At 40.3% G+C, this 19,176-nt stretch overlaps 2 protein-coding genes across 4 annotated transcripts in view; one reads left to right on the plus strand and one right to left on the minus strand.

The window, feature by feature from the left end:
- Positions 1-1,218: 1,218 nt before the first annotated feature.
- shox2 (shox homeobox 2) lies at positions 1,219-8,199 on the minus strand. Its single transcript, XM_060905269.1, has 5 exons — positions 7,623-8,199; positions 5,916-6,124; positions 3,617-3,674; positions 3,161-3,249; positions 1,219-2,681 (listed from the first exon to the last, which is right to left on the minus strand). Exons 1-5 carry the CDS (start codon positions 7,873-7,875, stop codon positions 2,424-2,426), a joined length of 867 nt encoding a protein of 288 aa, XP_060761252.1. The 5' UTR covers positions 7,876-8,199; the 3' UTR covers positions 1,219-2,423.
- Positions 8,200-10,358: 2,159 nt separating this feature from the next.
- rsrc1 (arginine/serine-rich coiled-coil 1) overlaps positions 10,359-19,176 on the plus strand; it is a 258,504-nt gene continuing 249,686 nt past the window's right edge. Inside the window, exons 1-3 of one of the 3 annotated variants that reach the window (XM_060905828.1) lie at positions 10,359-10,467; positions 13,890-14,084; positions 18,053-18,202. In XM_060905828.1, the coding sequence (XP_060761811.1) occupies positions 13,903-14,084; positions 18,053-18,202 (332 nt within the window). In that variant the 5' untranslated portion in view covers positions 10,359-10,467; positions 13,890-13,902. Of the gene's footprint in view, positions 10,479-13,889; positions 14,085-17,413; positions 17,483-18,052; positions 18,203-19,176 lie in introns of those variants that run through there. The other 2 variants (XM_060905829.1, XM_060905830.1) reach the window with 2 other exon arrangements.

Here is a 19,176-nt window from a genome sequence, read left to right on the forward strand (position 1 = left end):
CAGTGTGAGTTGGTGAGGTTTGAGCTAAAACCCTGGTCTCCATTGTTCTCAGGTCCGTCTCCTCTAACAGAACCGGCGCGGATCAATAATTCGATATCACTGGCGTCTGAACCCGATACACAGCGCCCTTTATCCCTCTGAGCACTATTAATTAATAGCCTCAAACATCTCTGTGTATTAAGGTACAGGACGGCTAATGGGGCCGGTTCAAAACAGAACAGAAAACTTAGGCTATTGATGAGTCGAATGATGAACCAAAATAAGACTCGAACAAACAAACAGAGCAGATGCGACATGATGCGCTTATTTTCATTCTTTTCAAATTGCTCGTGTTATTTCATGTTATTGCGTATTCCTGTGAACACATTTGTGGAAAAGAATCTGCCATTAATAATAATAATAATAATAATAATAATAATAATAATAATAATAATAATGAGATCGCAATTCATAATAGAATAACGTGAAAAAAGGTTAGGATTATAATTATAATATATTGTATATTCTAATTAAGCTAAAGTTTTTCCCCTTTGCACCAGAATTAGCTCCTCGCTCTTTTCCATCTGTTTTTAAGCTCCTGTTGAAAACAAACTGAAATACAAATAAACTAAAATTTAAAAATAAATAAATAAGTAAATAAATAAATAAATAAAACTCCGACTTTAAACAGGTCAGCAGCAGCGCCATGCATTATGTGTTAAAAACTAAATACACCCTCATACAGGACAGAAAGGATCATCACAGTACCGTTAAATAATATACATTACTTCTTCCCCATATCAGACTCTTGATGATACACTGAGACGACATCAATAAAACATTCTAACATTACTGGGTTTGGTTTTGTTTTTCGATTAAAGCACAATCTTTATTTTCCTTTTCCAAAATGTTGATCAGAGGTTGTGTGAAATCATCATAAATGACAAATTAAAATAAAACTGGGTCTAATGTGTAAATATTGGACAGTCCCTGCAGAGTGCTGATTGGACAAACTCCAAAATCGTTCAAAGATCTGAATTTAAAAAAAAAACTCACGAGTTAATAATCAACTCATTAATAATTAGTGATAAGTCAATAAACCGAGTACTGACGTTTGGTAATAATAATAATAATAATAATAATAATAATAATAATAATAATAATCAGCCATTCACAGAACAGCAACACGGATCTTGTACAAAAGTTTTGTGGATTTATTATGAAATGAAAACACTGGGGTCAGGTGAGTTCACGTTTCACAGTAATGACGAAATTATAATTTGTTTTTTGCTTTTTTTTTTTTAAATGGTAAAAGGTATTTTAGGGATATTCCAGGAGATCCGAGCCTGCAGTCGAGGTACGTTCATTTTATAAAAACAAACAAAAAAACAAACAAACAAACAAAAAAACAACCCACCAACATTACATAGAGATCCACATGATTATCAACACACGGTGTGAATAATAATAATAATAATAATAATAATAATAATAATAATAATAATAATAATAATTAAAAAAAAGCCCACAAGTGTTCCAACAATATCTTCATGAAGCACAAAATAACCAAAATATCTTTCCATTTTGACAAACTGTACATGTTCCCGTACCGAATGCGCCCAGGAGCTAAAACATCTGGATCTGGATCTGTACATTAACACTTGGACCTCAGTGTAAACTGTAACCAAAGTGGACACTCTGCTCTGTATTGGATAAAGACCTGATATGGGATTAAGTTCACCATACACTCAATAATAATAATAATAATAATAATAATAATAATAATAATAATAATAATTAAAGTGTGTTTAAAATGTGTGATAGTTTTCTTTTTTGTTAAGTTTTCCCCAAACGTCCACTGGCTCGAGAACCCCTCCCCAAACAAAATCGTTTAAGGTGTCCAAGTTCACCATCTGAACTGGGTACTGATTTCACGTGAGTGCGCTGACGTCATAACACACTGCGACACTGAGCTCGGGTGATGGCACGTTTAATAGGAAAAAGAAGCTTTAATATGATTGTTGTTGTTGTCCTTGCGCACAGACATCCATAGGTGAGTGTCCTTTTCACCAGAAACTGTTTCAGATAAAACGAGGCCAGCCTCTTTTTTTTTTTAACTTTCTTTTTTCCTCAAAGGTAACTAATAATGTAGATATTCAAACAGTAAACTACGCAGAAAGTGCTCGCTTTGTCACACAAGAGTCGAACGTGTCCCAGCTGCGTTACCCATCACATGTTTGTCTTGGACAAATGTTTCCGCTTCCGGTTCGTCCATGAGAGCAACCTGTGTCCGTGACAGGCTTTTCACAGTTTGTGTTGTTCATGTCATAAATAAGCCTTTATTCTGGAGTGTCCTTCATTAGAGAGTATAAATAAATTGTCCGAGTATTGTGAGTGGGAAGTGTGCGCATGCGTGCGTGCGCGTGCGCGAGCACGCCGGCGCGTCACAGTCCGAGCGCCGCCGCGTGCTTTTTGGCCTTCAGTCTCAGGTCCGCGATGCTCGAGTTCTTGTTGTTGTTCTTGGCTGCGGCCGCTGCGGCCACCACCGACGCCGCCGAGGCGGATTCCGCCGCCAGTGTGGCCAAAGGCAAGCCGAACGGCGGCGCAGGGAACATCATGTACGGCGCATGCGCCGCCAGGTGAGAGTGCAGGTGATGGTGCGCGTGGGCCACGGCGCTGTCCAGCTGCAGCTGCGCCTGCACCTGAAAGGAGAAGGGTGGCACGTTGCAATGACTATCCTACGGACGCACACGTGGGGAGAGAGGGGAGGAAATACACATTAACTCCACTACTAGAATGCAACTACAACCAGTCTGAAAACAAAAGTAGATTTTGAGGGGTTCATCCTGGATTTCACCAGCTAGTGCAACCCTTAAAAGTGCCTCCAGGAATTTTTCAAACATCCTGAAAGAAACCAGTTTTTAGAGTGGAATGGTTTCAGGGATCAATCGAGATAAAGCAGTTTAATCAATAAAATTAATCTTAATGCACAATTCTTTGATTACTAAAATGCAGTTGAGATGATCTATAGCTTCATCCTGACTCAACTCATAAAAATGCTTCCACGTCCATTACCCAGGATTCAGTGCATGCTGATTGGGCCCAAGTTCATGCCAAAGCAGCATTTAGTCACTCCATGCACTCAATTTGTCTCAGCGCTCGCACTTCAGAGGACACTTGCCTGTTGGAATGGCATGCGCAAAGCTCCCACGTTGACATATGGCGCGACGCGGCACGCTTCAAACTGACTCGCAGCTCCGATGAGCACCCCTGCGAAGAGAGGAAGTGTGTCACTTGTGTTTCGAGCTGTCGTTGACATACTCCAGCTTCAGCAAGGACCAACCACACCGTGGCTACTTTTCCAAAACGCATGTTCGATTTGGGCAGATTTTTGGAATCGCACGTGACACAAACATAAACAACAACCAGGCTGCAATGTGTCTGCACTCATTCAACATAGGATTATAACTTCATTTAAAATTCCTTAAGCATTATTATTATTTGTCCTTTAGTTATAAGTGGTGGTCAGGCTATCAGATTTAGAGCTTACTGCATATGCATCCTTATAGCCTAATAATAATAATAATAATAATAATAATAATAATAATAATAATAATTTTCAAACAAACCAACGCACCTTTGTGTAACTGATTTTCCTGTTTTCTGCATTTGGCTCTCCTGTTTTGAAACCAAACCTGTGGGGAAAGAAATTCATCAGCGCCGCTGTGATTGACAGCTGCATTCAAGTGCACGCGTAATTCTTCTCCAAAAGGAAAAAAAAGAACAGAAAAGACAACAACTACAGGGAAGACTGAAATATTAATGATGCTTAACCCCCAGATTTTAATTAGAAGAGGCTTTACACTGAGCAGGCGGTGGAGATAGATAGATAGATAGATAGATAGATAGATAGATAGATAGATAGATAGATAGATAGATAGATAGATAGATAGATAGATAGATAGATAGATAGATAGAGCTAACCACAAGACGAGACGATTCCAAATGTATAAATAAACGAGGAGAAAGAAGAAAGCCTTGATCCTCTTTAATCGGACCACAATAAACCGGCCTTCTCAGCACCGGTTTCATCTTTCCCTCAATGTTCCAGAAGAACCTAATCGACTTTCTGATACCAAACACCAGCATGAGATTATAGCCTTAGACATCCGAGCAAAGCTATCTGACTCTCCCATTAGCAAGACGGGCCAAATTAATTACCTTTATCTGTTGGAGAATTCATGTTACCGATTCCTTTAATGGCGCACAGTTCAGCTTAATTACTGTCATCACAAGTTCTCCACAAAGCCCCCTTTTGAAGATGTTTGGACCCGATCTCTTTTTATTTAACAAAAAAAAAAAAAACTGTTATTTTTTTTGTCATGAGTAGCCCGGATTTTGAGATTAGGCGTCTCATTACTATGTTAATCTGTTGTGAATCCCCTCCTGTAGCACAGAGCGCTGCACAGATGAACCCGAGGCTCAGTTTATCAACACTTTAGTGCTGGGAAAGGGAAATATATCTGGTGCAAAACGAAATAGCTATTTTGCACTGCTCTAAATTGATTGCTCAAGAGTGCATGGATGATGCATTTTCATAAATGCTCGTTCCCCCCCCCCCTTACATTTAAAATAACAATCCAAATTGCTTATTCGATCTGAAATGTTTCTTTTGCTTTAAAAAAGATTGTTCTTTTGTATGTGTGTCCATCCATGTGAGCAGCCTGATCTTTATTGTGCGTAAAAATGATATATAATGTATGTTAATCCGCGCTCTCCTCCTCTCCCTGTGAGGGACACAATGCGCTTTTCCCAGTGCGCACAGGGACTCCAAAAAACACTGAGGCTCTCTCAGCTCACTTTTAATTCAAGGGAGGTCTCTCTCTCTCTCTCTCTCTCTCTCTCTCTCTCTCTCTCTCTCTCTCTCTCTCTCTCTCTCTCGTGCACAATTTTGATAAAGGCCATATTCAGAAAGCGAAGAATATTATTTCCATTTCATGAAAATGAATAAATAAGCTACCCAAAGAGGATATATTTTTTAAAAAAAACCAATCACATCAAGATGTGATGTGATGTGATGTGTATATTCATTATCACTGCTCCTCTGCTCAGTTACTCGTCTCTCGTTACACACAGAGTAGAAGCCTTTAACGAGGAGCGCTTATTATGTTTCTGTGCAGATGGCCTTTCCCTTTCGAGGAAGGGGGAAAAAAAGAAGAAGAAGAAGAAGAAGAAAAAATCATGCTACAGATGTCGCCTGTGGGGTCAACTTGTAGCAAAAACGAGGGGAAAAAACCCTAAGGTTTTATAGCCTAAGGATAGCATACAGCAAAAAAAAAAAAGTTAGAAAAACAGAACAGTATTAGGGTTAAATAAATAAATGTCTAGCACATGTATGTTTTAGCTTTATTTTATGGTCATATATATATATATATATATATATATATATATATATATATATATATATATATATATATATATATATATATATAAAATTTATATTGAGTATTCATTTTTATTATCACTTCATTCATTCATTCATTCATGCATTTGTTTTGCACTTGCCACTAGAGCAGAAATGAAAACCTTGTATTTGAGTTGTAAGAGAGCAGTCTGTGTTTCTCGATAAACAGATGAATACTTGAATTTCTTTCAGTCATTTCAGGGTTAATGCACCAGAGATGTGTTTGCACTAAGCACGCAGCTCTCAAGTTCAACATCCTCCAAATCACACTTGAATCGACAGCGTCGTGCACGAAATCAACGCGCATTTCGTTCCCCACAAATTTCAAAGTTCATCACAAACTAAATAAATAAATCTAAAACTCTGCCCCCCCCCCCGAAAAAAATTGTGCACAGTGAAAAGGTGCACAAGGTGTGTGTTGCGGATTGAAACAGAGATGTACGACACGCTGAAGGTGACAAGTCGTACGTACCTGCACGCGCGCTTCGGACAGCCCGAGCCGCTGACTCAGCTCCTCGCGCATGAACGCATCCGGATAGTGCGTCTCATCGAACAACCTCTCCAACTCGTTCAGCTGCTCCAGAGTAAAGTTAGTCCGACTTCTCCTCTGCTTGATTTTAGTCTGCGTCTCGTCCTCTGTCGGCTTGGCGTCCTCTTTGCGTTCTTTCACGTCCAGGATGCCTTCACGGAGAAGAAGAAGAAGAGGTCAGTCCCGAAGGGATTCGACCCAAACAGCGTTAAATATTCGGGCTACAGTGTAGCAGCGCGCGAGCGGATAAGCATGGCTATGAACCAGGGACTGAGATCTCAACGAGCATCTGAGGAGCTTTAAACAAATGTGTGATGGGCGAAAGGCATCAGTCGGCCTGCCTGATATCAGTCACGAGTGTTTTGTCCTCCTAAGGAGAGCTCTTTAATTATTTACACCTTATAGCCTACACTCACACGGATACACAGTGCACACTAGCTCACTACACTGTTATTACAACCGGATAAACATAAGATAAACAGCTTCCCAAATCCTTTTGCTGTAATGGCAGATAACAGAATATAAATAACTATAAACACTAGCACTAGTGCATTTGAAGGGGAATATAAAAATAAATGCTTTCCTTGAGTAATTTACAGCATTATTCTAGCTGACATAAAATGATATGAAGTTGGTGTAAATAGGTCTATAAACATAGGACAAATTTATGAACTCATAGATGTACACATTTGAATGGAGATTATTATTATTATTATTATTATTATTATTATGCGAGCATTAGTGCTAATATTATCATGACCTTTGATAATAATAATAATAATAATAATAATAATAATAATAATAATAATATGAAGAGGAAAAAGAATCTTTCGACACTGTGATATTATTATATACTCAGACCTTACAAGCTAATTTTACTTTTAATTTTTTTTATCCGAATGTTAGAATCCTTGAGAATAGCCTCCTGCTTTTTGCTGCACTTTACCATTTGCCGACATTATTATTATTATTATTATTATTATTATTATTATTATTATTATTATTATACAGTTCAGTATATGTATTTAGCCTATTGATTTAAGCATGCACCATGTTAAATGGAGCCATAAGCTAAAATACTAAAATACTAAAATGTCGGTAATGCTGTAGACACAGATCCAGTATGGTCTTTCTTTCTTTCTTTCTTTCTTTCTTTCTTTCTTTCTTTCTTTCTTTCTTTCTCTTTCAAAACATTTTCCGTCCATTTCGTTTCATAAAGTCACTCATTAATTCAAAAAAACTAATGAGCTTGATGAAGTGATTTTAACGTGTGTTTGTTTGTTTGTTTGTTTGTTTGTTTGTTTGTTTGTTTTTAGGACAGTTGAATCTGTACACGCACTTCATAGTAAAATAAATAGGCATCTCTTAATGCATCTGTCCGATTCCAATGTAAAATTCGTAAATATTCCAGGTGGAAATATAAGATGGAATTTTATCCGACTTAAAAATAATGCTCAGTAGCTAATAGAGTGAAAGAAGTGCATTGCGCACAAATTATTAATAACCCGCGCGCTGGAGTGGTTTTTTTTTAAACAGAAACAGATTAAACTTTAAAGATTGTACTTTTTTTTTTTTTTTCAAATTTATTTCAGACAGTTAACAAAAACCTGGTCTAAAAGAAAGAACGACGCGTGCTCTCACTTCACTCACCGTCTGTAAGTTTGGGGCTCCCCGTGTCCCTTGTCCTCTCCGGCCCCGTCATGTCCGCTTCTCTGACCGGTGAGCGCGCGACGGCTCCTCGCGCTAGAATGCTCGCGTCCTCGCGCCCTGCTTCAACCGGGAGCGCTTCCCTGGCTCGCGCCGCCGAGCCCGTCTCCAGCACTTCCCGGTACGTGATCGCCTCTTTCTTCTCTTTCACTTTCTGATCAAAGGATTTGGACACGAAAGCAGTGAGTTCTTCCATCACTGGTCCCAAGAAGAAGAGGAAGAAGAAGGAAAACTAAACCCCGCCAGTCTTCTCTTCTCTTCTCCTCTCCTCTCTTCTTTTCTCTTCTCTTCTCACTCACTTTGGCAAGCTCAGTTTCTCAACAGTCTATAAGACAAGACATCAATGGCGCTTATTCTGTGTGTGTGTGTGTGTGTGTGTGTGTGTGTGTGTGTGTGTGTGTGTGTGTGTGTGTGTGTTTTCTTTCCTTCTCTCGAGCTGATGCGGGCTGCAAACTCTCGGAGCTCGCGCTCTGCTCGACAGCTCGGAGATGTGGGCCGGTTCCTGGACTCGTCGCGGGGAGTTACAGACCTGCTGCTCACTGAGCCGCGATTGAAGTCACACTATTTATACTTTGCAACGCCTGGCCCCTTGATCCGTGCAAATTACCTCCCCTCAGGAAGCCGGGATGAGCCCCCCTCCCTCCTTCTTCTTCTTCTTCTTCTTCTTCTTCTTCCTCTTCTTCTTCTTCTTCTTCCTCTTCTTCTGTACCAGAAGAGAAGGTTTGGGTTTGTGTGTGTGTGTGTGTGTGTGTGTGTGTGTACTAGGTTGGGGGGGGGGATTTATCAACCCCTCATCCTCCTCAGCTCATCCTCACGAGGATGCTATTGGTCATTGATCCAAGATTGTCAAGGCGGACAAATTAATGCAATTAAGCGCAGGTTCCGTTTGTCGCCAGTTCGGTTACTTTTATTGAATTTGCGCACCGATGCGTTTCAGTCTACAAGGGGCGCGGTCTCAAAAATGGAAATGACAAAATCGATCATGGGCAGAAAAAGAGCGAGACTGAGATGCATGAACTCAACAGTTGACTCAGTGGCAAATAAGCGTGTTTTTTTTTTTTGGTGTGCCTTTAGTTTATTTATCACAATTAGGACGCATCCGTTAATGAATTAACAGTCTGGAGTGCACGCGCGTGGAATGTACTGCTTTCTATTTTGACTGGCTTTAATATAATGCTGTTAGAAAGGAAAGAGTTGATGGACTAATTATATATATATATATATATATATATATATATATATATATATATATATATATATATATATATATAATGTAATGAGCAATGAATATCTATAAGGTTTAAATGCAAGCAGTTTAACAGGGCATGTTAATGCCACTAGGTCTCTAAGCCAAACCTATTTTAACCATAAATATCTCAATTCCCAGAGCTGCAACTTTATGCCTTATTAGAGGCTTAATTGCGAGGTACTTTGTTGTGAATCCGCGCTGGAGGTGGTTAATTACTGCAAACTATGCACGCAGCTGAAATGATTATATATTTGGAGGGGGGAAAAAAGAATAAATAATGCATCATTTGCGGAGAAGGTAACCAAATGCCTGTGGGAGCAAAGCAATTTAGAGGAAATTAAAAAAGACAAAATACAACAAGATACGGGATCTGCCACGAATATCATATCGGGGCGAGCAAAACTGGAGGCGTTTATTGATAATCTATATGAAATACCTCTTTCCAACTATTCGCCTTATTAAATATTTATGCTGCCTTTAGAACCATGGGCATTCATTAGGGTTGGTTTTCAGCGTCCTGGATGTCTTCTTGCATCCATGAAAATAAAGTTTTGTATTTTACAGGTGGAAATTGGACCAGGTCTCTCTCTCTCTCTCTCTCTCTCTCTCTCTCTCTCTCTCTCTCTCTCTCTCTCACTCACTCACTCACACACACACACACACACACACTTTTTAGTTTTATTAAGGCTATCTATCTATCTATCTATCTATCTATCTATCTATCTATCTATCTATCTATCTATCTATCTATCTATCTATCTATCTATCTATCTATCTAAATTAAGACTACATTTTCATTATTTTGTCTGACTTTGCAAAAAGAAGTACAATTATTATTTTTTTTACACATTTACCGAAACATTCCGTTTAATTATTCTGCCCATATATCAAGAATATGAAATGAGAGGTGTTATTTTCTTTTCTTCTGCTTTGCATGACCGTCAAATCATGCTTTACATTTGTTAATCAATATTATCAATGTTCTTATTATTTTATGACTCCTAGTTTGAATTGTAGTTATATGTGTGTAGTATTTGCCCATATTTCGTTAATATGCGGCTATTATTCATCAGTCTAATCTATTATTAATAAAATAAATCTGATTATTGCTGGATTGTCGGATGAGGGGATTAGGATGATGAGCCAATATTCTCCGCTGTTTTAATAGTTAATCTATAACGACATCAACAGCTTGCAGATTATTATCAAGAAGCACACACCTATCTATCTATCTATCTATCTATCTATCTATCTATCTATCTATCTATCTATCTATCTATCTATCTATCTATCTATCTATCTATCTATCTATCTATCTACTTATAATAAATATTTCCTCTGAAGGGGTGTGTGTGCGCGCGCGCTCAGAGAGAGAAGAGCGATTGCTCGGAGTTTGATTTCTCGGACTGCTTGTTTCCGGCTCGCGCGCGCGCGGCTCTGGATCGATTACGAACGTCTGTTGTGCGATGGTATGGCGGCTGTTTGAGTGTTTTGAAGGCTGCAGCTTAAAGGAGGGTCATTTGTGAGACTTGGCAGCCGGTAAGCGCTGGGTATTAAATAACTTTTTACTTTTACAGCTTCATTCTGTCACGTTTAGGTAGCTAACACTTTGCTTCTTGTGTATTAATGGCGCTGTGTTGATGTTTGAGCGCGCTCGTGAGCTCGCGAGTGTTCGGGTTAGTTAGCATGTTAGCATCGTGATATCTCTGAGGAGAAACGCTGTAACGGAATTCACGGAAAGACGGACTTTTATGACTTCACTTACTGAGTAAAGATAAGTGAAGAGTTGTCGTATTTCTTTTTTCCGCCCGGAAACATATCATACTATTTATGCATTTACATATCAACCAGCCTTGGTGTTATATTATGTTATAGTATTTACAGTATTCAGTCCTGCTTGAGCGTTAACAGTCAGCTGTGCTCAGTTTTTCCTCACACTTAAATTAAAGTCGTCCCTGAATTCGCTTGTTTTAGCTGTGGAGGCAATGTTTCCCTGTTATAAGTTGTGTTTTTTGTCCTTTTAGAAAGGGTAACTAATGTAACCGGGGGTTCCAGCCTCATAACTGTCATAGTCCTCTGACTGAGCATCAGCAAAGACAGTAAATTCAGCCACAGTGCACATATAGACTAGTGAGGGCGTGCTGTTGTAGAAAAATAATCAACGACAGGGTGGGGTGAGGCAGCCTGATAGTTTCCATCATCCCTGTGTGCTTTTAATTAGTTTGAAGTGCCATTCCACCATTGGATGTATTCTTTGGCATAAAATACAATATATTTTGACAACATATATAAATGGTATCACTAGATAGAGAAATCTTTTAGCTTCAAAATGATATATCAAACATAATTTTTTGACAGGGCGGCACGGTGGTATAGTGGTTAGCGCTGTCGCCTCACAGCAAGAAGGTCCTGGGTTCGAGCCCCGGGGCCGGCGAGGGCCTTTCTGTGCGGAGTTTGCATGTTCTCCCCGTGTCCGTGTGGGTTTCCTCCGGGTGCTCCGGTTTCCCCCACAGTCCAAAGACATGCAGGTTAGGTTAACTGGTGACTCTAAATTGAGCGTAGGTGTGAATGTGAGTGTGAATGGTTGTCTGTGTCTATGTGTCAGCCCTGTGATGACCTGGCGACTTGTCCAGGGTGTACCCCGCCTTTCGCCCGTAGTCAGCTGGGATAGGCTCCAGCTTGCCTGCGACCCTGTAGAAGGATAAAGCGGCTAGAGATAATGAGATGAGATGAGAATTTTTTGACAACGACTAGTATATTAATTTTGCGACCAAAGTCACCTACCCTTTTAATTTCCGCGCGTGATGTCATCGGCAGGTTCCCCTTCTTGTGTACCACGTGATGTGTGACGTGGCACATATTATCAGCAATGGCGGATAGAACGCGATAAAAATAATACCAATAAATCTAGCTAACTGAAAGATTAACTCAATTTTTCGCAATTTTTTTGGCCCCCATATACGAGGAGAAATGACTCTCTCACTTTGGGGGTTTCCTGGTCTAAAAATAGACCGACACGTGGTACACAAGAAGGGGAACCTGCCGATGACATCACGTTTCACTACCGCGTGGAAATTAAAAGGGTAGGTGACTTTGGTCGCAAAATTAATATACTTGTCGTTGTCAAAAAATTGTGTTTGATATATCATTTTGAAGCTAAAAGATTTCTCTGTCTAGTCATGTTGTCATAAAATATATTGTATTTTATGCCAAAGAATACATCCAATGGTGGAATGGCACTTTAAGTCTAGTTACAAGTTCTCTTTTATTCAAGAATGGCATGCCATAGATTTGATCAGTTTTTTTAATACTTGTGGAATATTCCTGTTAGCTCCTGTTATCACTTACTATGTTATAACAGTTAGTTATTTCTTTATCAGCCAAATCAAGACGAATAAAATGCACAAGAGAAACCAAAGAAGCCAAGCCAAGAAGCCTTTATTTGTCACATGTACACTTGAGCACACTCAAGTGAGCAATGAACACACACCCAGAGCACCCAGGGAGCAGCTGTGGGTTAGGTGCCCTTGCTCAAGGGCACTTCAGCCCAACCTCAGGCCATGGCTGCCCTGTGTTAACTTAACTGCGTCTTTGAACTGTGGGGGAAACTGGAGCACCCGGAGGAAACCCACGCAGACACGGGGAGAACATGCAAACTCCACACAGAAAGGCTCCTGTCAGCCACTGGGCTCAAACCCAGAACTTTCTTACTGTGAGGCGATAGTGCTAATCACTACACCACCGTGCCGCCACGAGTATGAGCTTTAAAGTGCATATCCTGGACCAAATTTTTTTTTTTAATATGAAAGAATGTCCCTTTACACACTCATCCATAAGGGTAATTTTGCACAAGGCCATCTCAACAGCAGAAAAAAATAAAATAACAAAATGCGTCTGGAAAAATCCCAAAGGAGTCTGGAGCCAGATTTGTGACGTCACCTGCGGAAGCGCCAGCAGGGTGCGAAAGCTTGCATGGTTTCAGTGCACCGCCTGTGTAGGCCAAGTTTAGCAGCTAGTGATTTTGCATGGAAATATGGAATTGTCACTTGAGCGCAATGTGGGAAACGATGAGTACTAATCCCATCAAGATCGGTGTTGTTACACCCTCCTATGATACATCTGTTAACCATTTTAATAATTATGTGATGGCGTTGAAGAAATTTGCAGAAAACCACCAGGTTGTTTTCTCATAAACAAACCAGCGCTGACGTAGGATTCAGAGGGAGGTGTTCTGCACGTGACATCATGAAAATCAATGTTTCCCGGGAAATCGAAATGCAAGTTTTTTCAGAGGCGGACCAATTCGCCTCAAATGGCTTGATTTCAACTGAATTTTTCTGGTATTGCGCAAGGTAAAAAAATTGCAGAGAATGCAGAATGTTACAGATATTTGACCAAAGTTTAATATAAAATAGGAGAATTACATTGATCTTGCTCCTGAATTTACCAGTGATATGCACTTTAAACAGGACTGTTACAAAGCACTGTACTGACACTGTATTTTTGTCCTTCCAAAAATGCAAAACAAATATCTCCTTACACATAGTTAAAAAAAATCTGTTTGTGGATTTCCTGTAAATGATCTGTTACTATAAAAACTGCTGTTATAAATAAAACACCTTCTGAACGACCAGAGCGGCGCATTCAAGTAAAAATACATCTCTTTTGATCCCTCTGTGTCAGCAGTGTAGTGTGGTATATGCTTGGTGTTTGAGTGCCCTGTATAATCCAAGGATAAATTTAATAGTCTTTACCTAAAAATGACATCATATGGTGCAACCACTATGAACTTGATCACAATATAGCACTTACTGAAGATGAATGAATGGACATGCACTCATAGCTTTAACATTTCATGGTTGGTATTCCAGCCTCGCTAGAACCTACTAAAGAGAGAAAGTTCACTGCTCATCTAAGATGCTGAATCATATTTTTTTTCTCTCTTTCCTGTTTTGACCCAGGCGCTGAGCGGACATGGGCCGCCACTCGTCAGACAGCGAGGATGACAGCCGCAGCAGGCGCAAAAAGAAGCACAGACGGCGCTCGTCTTCCTCCTCTTCCTCCTCCAGCTCATCGGGGAGCCGAGTGACCAGCCGCAGTAAACACTCGAGCAGACGAAGCCGCTCACACTCCAGAGAGAGAGACCGAGACAGGAGGTAGGTTTATAAATAAAATGTACAGTATGTACAGAGTTTTATTAACTCAGATAAGCAACAAAATCCTGCAATCACGCATCTGAATTTTTTTTTTGCACACTTTAATGAACTTTGTTCTCAATTTTCTTTCTCTGCTTGCCGTGCTTCTTTCAACTATATACATTGTCTTCTATAGTCAGTCTCTTTCTACCTTTTTACCCCACATATTTCCCCCCAGGTTTAATGGCCCTTGGTTTGATACGTCTATTACATGGACATGCATATGTTATGTGTGATGTAATAAACATTTCAAGCCCACACTCCCTTTTAGAAAGTAGAAAAGGCTATGGGTCTTAAAAAAAAACACCACTTCTCAGCATGCTGTTTTCGTATTAGCTTTACTGTACTAGCTTGGGGGGGAAAACACTCGTGCTTTCGCACAGCAGCAAATAGGACCTGGAAGAATTGAGCAACTCTTTCAGATTTTGTTTGGGAGCACTTTGGTTTCCAGGTAAATTATGATGCTGATGTAATACGAGTTTCGGAGTATGACAGCGTACAGAATCTATATCACTCTTCTGTGTCAGTGTTTAAAAGTAGACCAAAACACGAAGCAGCGCGCATGCATGCGCACACAAAACAAACGTTCTGCTGCTTCTTGCTTATTCAATCCAGGTTAAAGAAATCGGCATGACGATTAGGAAGTCCATATATGGTAATGCAGAGCACAGACTTAAAAAAAAAAAAAAAGGAGTGGCTTTTCACTCCTGTCCCATCCCACTCTTACAGAAATTCTTGGGTTTCAGTCACATGACTTTTCTTAGCGATTTCACTTCCGGTAAAACAGCTGGTGGTCTAGCAAACCAAAACGGCTGCCATAGTGCAAACAACTAGCGATAACTAACTTATCAGAGTATGCTCGTAATCTAGAAGCCACTGCTCGCTTTAGATGTATTCAGAAGTGCAATGGAATTGACCCCTACAGTCTGGGAAAGAAGGATTTGTCATACGATCTCGAAAACTACCCTTCAGTCGAGTTCCCCGACATCTCGAACTATCTGGTGTTGCAGACGTCCTTCTACACCGCAAAACAGATGAAAGCGTGGAAGAGTATGGAGGCTTACAACTTTTTTGTACGTGGCTGGGTAAAGGACCTCAGTAGCAAGTTGCTGCTGAATGAATCCTGTATTGTTTTTGTCCATGTATTTTTTTTAAGCTTTTTTTCGTATCTTTACAACGAAGCGCTGCAAGTTGAAGTGTAAACAAACAACAGTTGGCTTGATTCTCACTTGTGTTGGCTCTTATCTCTCAGATAAATCATTCAGAAAGATCATCAGAAACCCCTTTAAAGACCTGGATCTTAGTTAAACAAGACGGAGAAGTGATCACGGCGCATTGTAACTGTAAGGCTGGGGAAGAATTTTGTCGCGACGTTCATGCATATGGACTTTGTGAGGAGTGAACAAAGAAACAGCTGGGGACTGTAGTGCTTCATGACTAAAAAAAGTACCCTACAATAACGACACAAAGCAAGAAAAGTACTTGGGAAACCACTAAGGACATAGCCGAGAGGGATACAAACCTTTCACCAAGTGATCACTGTAAACTCGAGCATGCTTCGACTCGGCTCCCTTGGATTTCAGTGAGAGGTTCAAAAGCCACCTTTCTCAACGTCTTTTTGTGAAATCCTGTGTTCGTTCACCCTTTTTTTATTAGTTCACGGGGAACCCCGAAGAAACTTTTATCAGTTTCACGGTTTGATCGATTCAAACAATCTAAAACAATGCAAACGTGTAAGGCATTTTTCATGCGAGCAATGCACCTTCTCTGTACAAACGCGTTCTCAGCTGAGCTTTGGTAGACCACCAGCTAAAGTTTTGAATAACTGATGAGGCGGCTGCTCCTGTTTTTCCGTCTCACCCTGGTCATATGATGAATAATTAAATTGACTTCCATCCTGCAGGAATCCCACAGGAATCCTAATAATAATAATACTGATCAATTAATACTTATCCCTTGACCCACAGGATTCCCAAAAATCTTCATGACTCTGACAGAACAATGAGCAAGCATTAGAATGGGAAAACCTTTGTGCTTCAGACACGCCCCTTGAAAGGTTTGACTCGAGAGCTAATGTTTAATTAGCTGTGTGTGATTTGAGCTTTATTTTTTCTGTCATTATGAAGTTTGTTATTGTATCATATCGAAGTATATCATATTGAGTTTTGTGTATCGCTACAAACCTACCAGACAGTAATTCAGTCGTCAAGTACTGACACTTTAAACGGTTAACAACACGCACACCCTGAGTTGGAACACATTTTGGATGATGTTGGCTTGCATGAAGTAGCATCCAACCGAAACAGGAAAGCGCTCCATACAGTCTCTGTTATTCTGTCTCTGGGGTAGGGGGGCATTAAGATGTCAGCTTCTGCCCCAGTGTAATCATGATCATTAAATCTTACATTACAGCAATAAGTGTTGGGTGTCCGAGCGTTCCCATCGCACCAGCCTTCATCTTCAACAGGACCTCATATCAAATGAAACAACCATAATAGAAAAATGAAAAGAACAGCAGTGTGTCATGTGACCTCCCCCTTTCTCTCCCCACAGACGCGTTCATACACGTTCACTCTTCGAGGGAGTCTCTTAGTGCCTTCTGTCTCCCTTCAATTATTCATGCCATTTGGTCAGTGTGCATTATACGTGATGGGAAACAGTTGCTGTCTCAGAAACAAATAGTCGGTTTGGAGAGGACAGAAGGGATTTAGTTAGATAATGTGAGGGCTGGAACTGAATTGGATGAAGCTTGTGTTTTCTAGGATGGATGTCATGCTCTGTATTTTTTTTTTTAAGTTATGTGGCCCTGTTAATGATTATAATGAAACATATCCACTTAATGCTCCATGTGTTTGTCTGTATGTAAAGGTGATGTTGAAGTTCACACATTGTGCCTGTATGTCTTTTCTGTAAGAAGAGAATGAGAGGAGGATTAGAGCATGCCATAAAGACTGATGTATTTTTTTTTTCTCCCCAGCACTGTAATACAGATCTGGTTTATAAGTACCACAAGTCTGATATAATGGTGTTTTGTATTACTCGTCGTGTTCTTCCATCCTCTTCAGTCATTTCTGTCTCCCAGTCACTGTTATGTTAGCTTTAAACAGATGCAGGCAAAAGGAAAAAGACTTTTAATAGTGAATATTACTCAAACTTTCTGGGCATGAGCTACTTTCTCATGCACACACACACTCGTGTGTGCGCGCGCACACACACATTAGCTGTCAGCGCAGGCTCTGAGCGCAGGTTTAAAAACAGAATGAACTTCCTCGCTTGAAGAGATGAAATGCACCGCTCTAGTCCTAGATGTTTTCCTGTCCAAAGTCTGCGTGTCACTTAACTGGGAGATATTAGATGAGGTAAGGAGTTTAATTAGGCAAATATAGCAAATGATATATTTTAATATAATTGAATAAACATTGAGGATGTGTTTGTGTTTAGGCTGTGGGTTAGACTGGGAGAATCAGTAGCAGACGGTGAATAGGGGAAGCTGGAGGAGACTGAAAGAGTGAGTGAATGAGTGAGTTCATTAGTTGAAATAATGGAGAATAATTGAGTCGTGTGTGTGTGTTTGTGGGAGGGGGAGTAGCTCGTCTTTAGGAGTGATGTCAGCTTTTCTAAACACAGTGTGGTGAGTCATTCCAGTTCATGGGCTCTGATTATCTGCCTTAGTCGTCATCATCATCATTAAGAGTGGTGTTTTTTTTTTTAAATGTTTTATGCAAAGATTTACCTCTAAGCGATGACTCCCTACAGTCATAAGAAAACATTATTGACTACACAGCTATTCTACATATTATCTAAAATGGCACATCAGGGACTGTACACAGGTCAGGGCTTACAAATCACTGGACACTTTTTGATTAAGTAGTGAAAATGCTCTCTGTGTGTGTGTGTGTGTGTGTGTCTGTGTTTTGCTGTCACTCCAGGCGCAGGCATCGCTCCAGCAGCAGCTCCTCAAGAAGCTCCAGCCGCAGGAAGCGAAGCCGCAGCACTGAAAGGAGGCGGAGCCGAAGCACAGATAGGGGGCGGGGTCACCGATCCCGCCGCTCTCGCTCCCACTCCCGCAGTCGCAGGAGGTAAGGAGAAATGTTTCTTTGCTCCATGTGGTAAAATAAACACTCAACAGCCACTTCAATAGGAACACCTGTGTCCTGGTGTTTTTCCAATTTTCAGCTGTCTAAGTTCAGTGAACCTGTGCTTCAGGTTCTTGCTCTTGGCTGACAGGAGTGAAACCCGATGTGGTCTTCTCCTGTTGTAACCCATCAACCTGAAGGTTTGACATGTTGTGCATTCTGAGATGCTTTTCTGCTCACCACGGTTGTAAAGAGTACTTATTTGAGTTACCATAGACTTCCTGTCAGCTCGGATCAGTCTGGCCGTTCCCTTTCCTCATCAACAAGGCGTTTCCGCATGTCGTTCTGGTTTTAGTTTTTTGCCATTCTGTGTAGAGACTTTGTGTATAAAATTCTTATCTGATCAGCAATTTAAGCCAGCATGTCTGGCACCAACAACCACGGCAGAGTGAAAGATGATATATATTTTTTCGCCTGTTTGATGTGAATATCAACTCAAGCTCTTGCCCTGTATCTGCATGATTTTATGCATTGCACTGCTGCAGCATGATTGGATGATTGCATGAATGAGCAGGTATACACATGTTCCTCTTCCAGTGGCTGGTGATTTCTGATGTCGAAATCATATTTCAGTGGCAGACTGATGATTCTGTGTTATTCTGAAGTTCTTTTTTTTTTTTTTTTGTCTTCATATTATCATTTTCTCTTTGACAAGAGGCGCGTGAAGTTTAGTAGTCAAGGCAAGGTACTGCAGCTCTTCACCATTTGTTGCTGCAAAGTAAAGCCTTTTTTTTTTCTCATAGTTCACTGTTATAATATTTAAGGAGTAAAACACTGATAGGAAGAACACTTTACCTCTGACTGTTACAAAGCCCTGACACTGGACACTCCTTCCAGAATGACACTGGACACCTCCTTCCACATTTACAGAGATGCCTACTAGTACGGATTGGCCGTATTTTGTACGGAAAAGTTAC

The sequence above is a fragment of the Neoarius graeffei genome, chromosome 23 (genome assembly GCF_027579695.1).
Source record: "Neoarius graeffei isolate fNeoGra1 chromosome 23, fNeoGra1.pri, whole genome shotgun sequence".
Classification (NCBI taxonomy): Eukaryota; Metazoa; Chordata; class Actinopteri; order Siluriformes; family Ariidae; genus Neoarius; species Neoarius graeffei.